General features: G+C 47.6%; 1 protein-coding gene across 3 annotated transcripts in view; it reads right to left on the reverse strand.

The window, feature by feature from the left end:
• The window catches only part of ZNF827 (zinc finger protein 827), a 110,950-nt gene extending 101,751 nt beyond the window's left edge, over positions 1-9,199 (reverse strand). For all 3 annotated transcript variants that reach the window (XM_086747501.1, XM_086747500.1, XM_086747502.1), the window contains exon 1: positions 9,072-9,199. In XM_086747501.1, the coding sequence (XP_086603627.1) occupies positions 9,072-9,114 (43 nt within the window). In that variant the 5' untranslated portion in view covers positions 9,115-9,199. The remainder of the gene's footprint in view (positions 1-9,071) is intronic.
• Positions 9,200-9,472: the final 273 nt, after the last annotated feature.

Here is a 9,472-nt window from a genome sequence, read left to right on the forward strand (position 1 = left end):
ACCCTCAGCAAGATCGCCAACGACACCAAGCTGTGTGGTGCAGTCAACATGCTAGAGGGAAGGGATGCCATCCAGAGGGACCCGCACAGGCTGGAGAGGTGGGCCCGTGCAAACCTCATGAAGTTCAACAAGGCCAAGTGCAAGGTCCTGCACATGGGTCGGGGCAATTCCAAGCATAAATACAGGCTGGGGGGAGAATGGATTGAGAGCAGCCCTGAAGAGAAGGACTTGGGTGTGATAGTGGATGAGAAGCCCAACATGAGCTGGTAGGCCAGAAAGACAACCGCATCCTGGGCTGCATCAAAAGCAGTGTGGCCAGCAGGTTGAGGCAGGTGATTCGGCCCCTCTGCTCTCGTGAGACCCCACCTGGAGTACTATGTCCAGCTCTGAAGCCCTCAACATAAGGACATGGACCTGTTGCAGCAGGTCCAGAGGAGGGCCACAGAGATGATCAGAGGGCTGGAGCACCTCTCCTCACAAACGGAGGCTGAGAGAGTTGGGGCTGTTCAGCCTGGAGAAGAGAAGGCTCTGGGGAGACCTTATTGCAGCCTTCCAGTACCTAAAGGAGGCCTACAAGAAAGATGGAGAGGGATTTTTGACAAGGACATGTAATGATAAGACAGGGAGGAATGGCTTTAAACTGAAAGAGGGTAGATGTAGATTCTTTACTGTGAGGATGGTGAGGCACTGGAACAGGTTGCCCAGAGAAGCTGTGAATGCCCCCTTCCTGGAAGAGTTCCAGGCCAGGTTGGACAGGGCTTTGAGAAACCTGGTCTAGTGGAAGATGTCCCTGCCCAGGGCAGGGAGGTTGGAACTAGATGATCTTTAAGGTCCCTTCCAGCCCAAACCATTCTATGATTCTATTCTATGATTCTAGATAAGGGGAAGTTCCGCTCCAAACACAGAAAAAGAAATGGGTCCCCAGTCACTAGGTCTAGTTTTGGCATAGTGCTCTATAAGGTAAGACACTCTGGCTCTGCTTCAGGAAAGCAAGCAAACACAAACAGCACCAGCTGCTAGCTAAATCCACTGGCCTGCAACCCTCTCTGTTCCTTACCTACTTTTCACTGCATGATCATCTAGCTGTGGAAAGTCTGTTCTTTTCATTTTTAAGATTTTTTTTTTTTTAGATAAGTAATTATTTGTACTACTACACAACTCAAAGTGAAGTCTACAGGCAGTCTGCAAAGAATTTGTGTTCATTAATAAAGTCACACATGGGGATCACTCATTAAGCTAAATACACACTTGTTAAAGCCATCAATTCTTTTAATGCATTTTTCTAAAAGTTACTTCCCATTCAAGAATTCATCAGAATTCTCATTTTTGCCCTGATACAGCATCTTATGAATTCTAACAGGCACCAAGATCCAGGACACATCCAAAACATTGACTTAAAATAGGAAGTTGTAATTTTAAAAGTAAGCTTGTGCCAAATCTTCTCCCTTACAGAAACTTTCAGACAAAACTTAAGACCAGACAGGGAAGAGTCCTCTGTACGTGCATAGAAAGCCCTGCAATAGAGGAAAAACCCATCCAACCAGCAAGCCTCAGATGAGGGCCAGCAGAGCTACAAAGCCGTCTCGAGGAAGGGAATCCCTAGAGGTAGGATCACGCAGAATTCAAAGAGATTATGACAGTAGCTTGCTTTGAGTGGCTTCAAAATTTTTATTTCTACCCTACCAAGAGAGCGTCCCAAATAAAAGAATCAAAACGGTGCAGATGTTTGGAACCTCATTTGCTTTCTGAAACTGCTGATTAAACCATTCATTACAAGACCTCTAACACTCGGTAACCTTTTCATTTTCAATGCAATTTATTCCAAACAGCAGCTAGATTATCAGTCTTGCATAGAAACTTTTCTCTCTTGGTCTACTGTACTATCAGCACTAGTCTTTCATTCCCCTCAGCTTCCATCCCCACTGCCTAAGTACCAAAAAGAACAAGAGAAAGGACTATTTATGCAGCCCAGTTTTTCTCTCCTGACTGCATATTTCTCAAAAAAATTCCCCATAAAACTCCTTCATGATTCAAAATTAATTAAAACTTGGACTTTGTGTGAATTCTTAACCTGCAAAACTGAACAGGCTTGTCTTAGTATTAGGCTTAACTTGGGATTCTACTACTCAGTGTAATTACACCACAAGTAGGAAATCCCTTGAAAGGGAGGAGAAGCTAAGGAACAGAGCTAACTACTAAGCCGACAGGTTCAGACTGAACGTTCAAAATATTTGGAGTCTAGACCAAAGAGGATACCAGCCTGTAAATGCTACTGAAGGTATATCAGGAAGAAAGAAATCGGCTTTGGGAGCATAACGCTTCCATAATTGTTACCCTAAGCTAGCCTGTCAAAAAGAAAAACTAAAAGATAGGCTCTCATGTCAGCTTATGGATACGTGTTGCTGAATCCTTCATTACAGTAGCCACAATGCAGCGTATATGTACAGAACTAATGCTGATTGTTCCCTGCAGCATGCATCCTTTCAACTGAAGTGTGGGTCAAGTCTAAGTTTTATTATTTAACTACATTAAAAAAAAAAATCCCTGGGGAAATTGATATTATCCACCTTTTTGAGTTTTTTTTTCCTTTCCTTCAGCCCACATAACTTATTATTCTTCAAAGAAAACTTTTTTTAAAGTGGAATAAAAATTAAAAGTTTTACTTTGACGGGGCAGAAGGAGAGAGGAAGAGAATTCCCCCCATCTCCTTGAAAACTAGATTCTATTATATGCTTCTAGCTACTTTGTGGTCCAAATTTTTTGCATATTATTCTTTTTGTAAAACACATGATACTTTAGCCTCCATACATCCCGAAGGGATTTGTATATATAAACCTAAATGACACAAATCATGTACCATGAATGGCAAACTAGGCAACAAAAAAAATACCAGAAAAGAGGACAAAACGTTATTTAGAAGATACACTCTTCGAGCATGACACTGGAGTAGCTTAACAGCTGTAACAGTAAAAGGATTCCAGGCATAAGCCATATTAGCTCTCCCTAGCCATCTAAACTAATATCTGTATTATGATTTCTTTGCAACGTGAAAGAAAAAAAAAAAAAAAGTCTTCTATACAGTGCTTCATGACAAATCACATGCCTTGTGAAGCTTCATGTTAGAAACCTTTTAACTTCCAAAAAGTCCTCTTTTGTAGGTCATGCTCTCATTATCTTGCTCTGGGATCTGGTCTGATTAAATTATAGGAAATTACTAATACTTCACTTTGAACAGCCAGCTCCTCCTGGCTCTTCTTCTTTTTTTTTTTCTAAACTTAATTCCTCCTACTCCTGCCTTCTTACATATGAAAAAGACAACAATCACTCTGTTACAAAGATTAAGTCATACTCTTTCTTCATCTATTTTAAAATTTAAAAGTAAAAACGCATTCTATCTGCATGTTCTTACATTTCCCATCCCACTGCTCTACCTGCAGGTTTTCCTGTTTGGCCAACTAAAAAGTTTGTGGTTTTATTCTTTAATCTTTTGCACCCCTGCCCCCTCTAAAATCTAATTCATAAGATCCTAAAGACTTAAATAACTTAATGAGCACAATGCTGACTCTTTGGTAGTCCAATTTATACTCCAGTGTGATTTATTCCTATTTTGTACTATCAGACAACACTAAGACATACTCTACCACTGAATGGCTTTAGACATTGATCATCGAATGATTTTATACAAGCGACTTAGTTTGTATAATGAAAAAAAAAAAAAGCACATAAATTTAAAGGAACAGAGACTTTACATGTCAGAAAAAATCCCCATAAAGGGAGAATGCATTTCTGGAAAGTCTACTCTACTTTGCTATCATGAGAGGGACAAAATAAGACCAGTGCTTTCAGATGGAGTAATGTGGATGCTGCTCCATCCACCAAAAGGCTGCTATTTATTTGAGAGGTGCATTACAGTACCACCAGGACAACCATAATGACAGCAGTGAAATTATTAACCTAATCATACTAAGAATAATAATTTTCCCTACATGGATCCTCTTGTAGACAATGAGCTACATCATGATCCCCGCAGCGGTAAGAGGTTAAAAATAGTAAATAGAAAATATTTTAAAAGCTTCCCCTTGTACCTGCAAGGTCTCCTAGTAAGGTAATAAGCTCTATTAAAAGAGAGATTCCTGTTCCTGGCAAAAGCCTTTTGTGTTTGAGGCAACTCTCAAGTGCCGAACGATAGTAAAGAATTTTCTGACACTGGAAAGTCTTTTGAAAAACCCATCCAATGCATCCTCTCTTGCTACCAGAAAGTATCAAATGAAGCAAGCTGCAGAAAGAAAAAAGAAGAAAGCTCTAAACCACTGTTAATGTATTTGTTTGACAGTATGATGATGATATAATACAGCCTTAAAAATCTATATAATAAAAAGCTTCACAGAGTTTAAGGGTTTTTACTGTACAGAAACAGCTGAACACTTCAACACAGTATCTGGAACACTATACCTGACCATGAGAGCAAGAAGAGTTATGTCCTCTCATTATCACATATCTAACTTTTGATATTGAAACAAATATTGTACCAATTCTGCATCTCCTTTTTTAACAAAATAAATCTGACCGAAAATACCATTGCAGTTTGTCCTTCACTAAACACATTCTTCAGAAAGTAGCAGTAGTAGCAGTTCAAACTTCTCAAGGTAGCATCTAATTCTGCCTGATACTCTGTGACAAATGCAAGCTCTGTATAAACAATATTGTGGCATTCATTCACAACTATATTGCTCACAAGCCTTTGAGACAGGATCAAACCCCAAGGAGTATTGATTGCTACACTTAAAGCAACATAGTGGTCTAGATCTTAAATATTTACTTGAGTGCCTCAAAACTTTTTAAAGTTTTACTTTTCAGGCTGAATCTCTTCCAAGTCACATTTGTGCAGTTCAGAGGAAATAGATTTTCAGGAATTCTCAGAAAAGAAAATAATAGTGTGAGGTAGAATGGAAAGTAAGGCAAAAAGGAGAAGAAAAACAGAGTAAAACTGTGTTTATACATAAATTTTAAAGATTCTGATGCTAAATGAATAGATGAGGAAAAAAAACCAAAATCTAAGTGAAGTAGCTGAAAGGAAAAGAAAAAAACACAAAACCCTAACACATACACGCTAAGGAATGAGCAAAATTCCTTTAAACATTCCAGTGAAAATGAGTTTACTTGTCTGAGTTAGCGGCATCCAAAAGTAATCATAAGACACACGTGCACTGGGAAAACTTTTAACTTATGGACCTAACTCTGTCACTGTAAACTGAGTCTACACTGCCGTAGTATTTAGTTTGGGTATGAATGAGCCATTGTCTGTCCAGGAACTCCCAAAGTCCTTTCCTTATTTGCTTGTATCTTAAATTAAAAAGCACTCACTCTTTCTTGTATTTCACAGAGTGTGAGTGAAGACATTCTGCTAGCACCTGTGATGAAACAGTTCCCAAAACTTGACTTCCTTACACACAGAAACTCCATTTACAACACACATTGATATCTGAGTTTCCAAGGGCCCCTCCACCTGACTGAACCCTGAGGTTCCTCCTGCTTTGAGCAGGGGGTTAGGCCAGATGACCTCCAAAGGACCTTTCCAAACTAAATTATGCTGTAAACAACTCAAATGACTGAAAGCTCAACCTTAACTCTGCCCTTTTAAGGAGATGCCACTAAAACACAATATTATTGGGTCTAAGAATATAAATCTCTTTCCTTCAAGCACTGAAGCTTCAGTATCTAGCAACTCCCTTGCGAGTAAATTAAATTGTTACAACAGCTCGATACACCTCTAGCAAACTCTTGTACAGAGACCTTCTTCACCATAGCATGTGTTTTGGCAGCGTGGTCTTCTCTTGTGAAATTACCTCTACGTTTGCACGAGGGCTGTCCAATGAGGTCAACGGACAAAACATCAGGGTTTTGGTCAGCAGCAGCTGCATCCTGTCACTTCAAGCAGCATGACAGCGTTCTTCAGGCCCATTTCAGGGCACACAACAATTTGTAAAAAATTAATTAAGGCCTGGAGATCCTGAGAACACAGCTTCCTACCTAAGCTATACTAGAGTCCATCGGACTTGCCAGACTAAGTCATGTTTCCTCAGTTACATTGTAACAGTCGTAAGTTATTCTGTGTATCAACATCTTACTATTTATTTCCCAAACAATTGCAACAAAATCCAAAATAGCACAGAGAGATTCCGGAAGATGCTACATTGTTTAGGCGTGCTGGAGAGCATTCATGAACCAGCAGAAACCTGTGACACAACTTAGGAGCAACTCAGCATGATACCAGCAATGGGGCAGAGCCAAGGTCAGATACAGTATTAGCCACCTGCTTTCATTCTTTTTTCCAAATGTAAAGCATGACACGCTTTATATTCCTCCGCCATCATCAATACTTCAAAATTAAATACACACGCTGTTCCTCTAAGAAATGTATTGCTAAAACCAGGAGGAGTTGTACAATAAAAGTGTATTTTGCACTGAGTACACATTAAAGCAATGTGTTGCTAAAAAGAAAAAAAAAAAAAATCACTATTTAGAGCATTTGTACACAGAACGCAATGGATCCAAGCCATTTTCTGGATCTGCAGGACTGCAGGCTAGAACAGTATTCCTGCAACTCTTCCTGAATTATCTAATATATTATTATTATTATTATTATTATTATTGTCAAATAACAGCTTTTGATCTAGTGTGATCTAGTTGTCAAAGAAATTAAAATAAACAAATCCCATTAAAAGTGGCATTCGTGTGGGACGAGTAGCACGTGCGTGTTTCACACATCAGGAAAAAAAAAAAACTCCCGTGGATTGAACTAAGTAATTAATCCGAAAGAACTGCAAATTAGGCCGTGCGTTAAAAAAAAAAAAAAAAAAAAAAGGCAAACCGCCACCAAACAAGAAATAACACACGCACAACTCGATGTGCACAATGAGGACAATTGTTCCCCGGCCCAGAAGCAGCCGTGACTTCCCCGGGCGCGGGCGGTGCGGAGGTCGGGGCCGCGGGGAGCCCCAGCCGCAACCCGCAGGCAGGGGCGGACCAGAGCCCGGCGCCGGGGCCGAGCCCCCGCCGCCGCGCAGGGGAGCGGCACGCCCCAGCGAGCTAAAATGGAGCCCAGGTTTGATGTCAGCCCGAGAGGCAGGCGGAGGGCAGCCGCACCGGGGCGGGGGCAAGGTCAGCGCCGGGCCGGCCGCAGCGCCCGCCCCGCCGCCGCCGCCTCCAGCCCCAAGAGCCCCTTGTCGCCTTCCCGCAGGGCCTCTGCCAAACCGGGGCGGCGGCGGCGCCCCCCGACCCTGCCCCGAAAGGCCGCTCCGCTCCCCGGCCACGCAAAGGCCCTGCGCGCCCGGGCTTGGCCCCTGCCCTCACCCGCCCGCCGCGGCGGGGCCGGGGCGCTACAGAGGCGGGGGCCGCGCTGCCGCCGCCTCCCCCCATGCCAGCCTGCGCGGGGAAGCAGCGCCGGGGCCGCCGGCTCGGCTCCTCCAGCGGGCGGAGCGCCACCGGGCTGCGCGGGGGCAAACGGCGAGAGGAGGGGAAGGGGGAGGAAAGAAGAGAGGGGGGGAAAAAAAAAAAAAAGAAAGAAAAAAAAAAAGCCAACCCACCGAAAAAAGCCCCCCACCGCAACTCAAGCCCTTGACTCCGGCGGAAAGGAAAAGGAGATAAAAATATTGGCGGGGCTGCGAGTGCCGCCCCCCCGCGCCGACACCCCCGGCCCGTGTGGTGGTGCTGGAAGGGCGGGGGGGGGGGCGCGGCGGCCAGCGCTACCCCATCCCCTTAGCCCGCATAGCGGAGGTGGGGGTGGAAACCGGGACGGGCCGCGCTCCGCCCGCGGCTGCGCCCCCCCCGCCCCGGGGCAGAAGCCGGGGCCGCCCCGGTGAACTCCCGGTGACCGAGCTCGGCACCGGCGGCTCGGCTCTCGCTTTGCCCCGAGCCCGGCGCGGCGGGGCTGCAGGCACGCTCCGAGCAGATGTGCCGGAGACAGACAAATGACCCCTCCATCCACCCCTCCGCTCTCCTTAAACCAACCCCGGGGCCAAGCAGGGGCAGGGTATTTTTAGGTCCCTTCCCCTCCCCTCCGCCTTCCTCTCAATAGCTGCCGAGCGCTTAATATGAGGGGGGAGTGGGGGGGGGGGGGGGAAGGAGAGCGAGCGGGAGAAAAGTTAACTGTTTTGCAAAGAGGGGAGAAAAATAGACAGGGAGGGGGGAGGGAGGGAGAAGGAGCAGGGCAGGGTGAGCCGTGCCAGGGGATGCGTGTCTGCCCGCGTCTGTGCGTGCGGACGGGCAGCCTGCGGGCGGAGGATCGGGATGCACTTTAGCCCTCTGCTCTGCTGCTCTCGCCTGGGGCAGCGCCGCCGAAGCCCGAGGCTCGCCTGACCCCTTCATTTCACTGCGGCCAGGAGGAGCCCGGAGCCCGCCGCCGCCGCCTCTCCCTGCTCTGCTCTGCAGGGACCTCGCCTGCCACGCTCTGCCTCCCCGCCGCCCCCTCCCCCGCCGCCACCGCTGGCCCGGGCCCCCGTACAGGGTTGGCCGCAGGGTCGGTGTGGGGTGCCCCCGCCGCCAGCCCCCCGCCGCCAGCCAGCCTCCCCCCCCACTCCCGGGCCGCCCAGCCCCGCCGCAACCTTTAGCCGGGGACGGACCTCTCGGCTGGTTCCGCACAAGACGCCAGCAGCCGCTTCCCCTCTCTCGCCGCCCTCCCCTCCGGTGCTAAGCCCCCCTTCCCCACCCCACTAAAACAGACACCCCCCCCGCCTCCCCCTCCGGCCCCAAAGAGAAACCCACACCGCCCCCCCCCCCCAACACAAATGCACAATCACGGACGAGGGGAGGGAGAGGGAGGAAAGGGCGAGAGACGCGAAGAAAGAAGGGGGGAAAGGAGAGAGAGAGGAAAAATTAAAAGGGCACAAGGCTGTTCATCACCAACATGGCTGCCTTAGCTCAGACCTAAAAGAGGAATAACCCAGGCTGTGTCTTTGTCAGTTTCACCTCTGTAACCCTAAACTAATGCGCGAAACGGCGGAGGCGGCTGCAGAAGGGAAGGAGACGAGGAGAGGAGGAAGGAGAAAATGGCAAAAAGAGGGGGCACTTACGTGAAGAGAGGCGCTTGGGCTGCTCCTGCTTCCTCCTGGGCATTTTCCCCCTTTTTTCACATTCTCCTCCGTGGTTTAACGGGAGATCAAATAAGACCGGGAGGGGGGGGCACAGACAGGCACAAAGCCGGGGCCCCCGGGAGAGCTGCTAACCGGGGCGGGTTTTCCCTCTTCGCCGGGGGGGAAAGGGGGCTGAAGCCGGTCTTCCCGGAGCCACCGCGAAGGGCTCCCTCTCCCCCTCTTCGCTCTCTTTTTCCTCTCTTCCCCCCACCCCCCCCCCCACCCCCAACCTCCACCCCGGTCGTGCACCTGGCTTGTCCCCGGTCGCGGTATTCCCTCGGCAGCCGGGGGGGATGCGTTCCACAGCCGGGCGCCGTGCCGGGGCGAGGGCTGGCGCGGCG

The sequence above is a fragment of the Chlamydotis macqueenii genome, chromosome 4 (genome assembly GCF_036417535.1).
Source record: "Chlamydotis macqueenii isolate bChlMac1 chromosome 4, bChlMac1.mat, whole genome shotgun sequence".
Taxonomy (NCBI): domain Eukaryota; kingdom Metazoa; phylum Chordata; class Aves; order Otidiformes; family Otididae; genus Chlamydotis; species Chlamydotis macqueenii.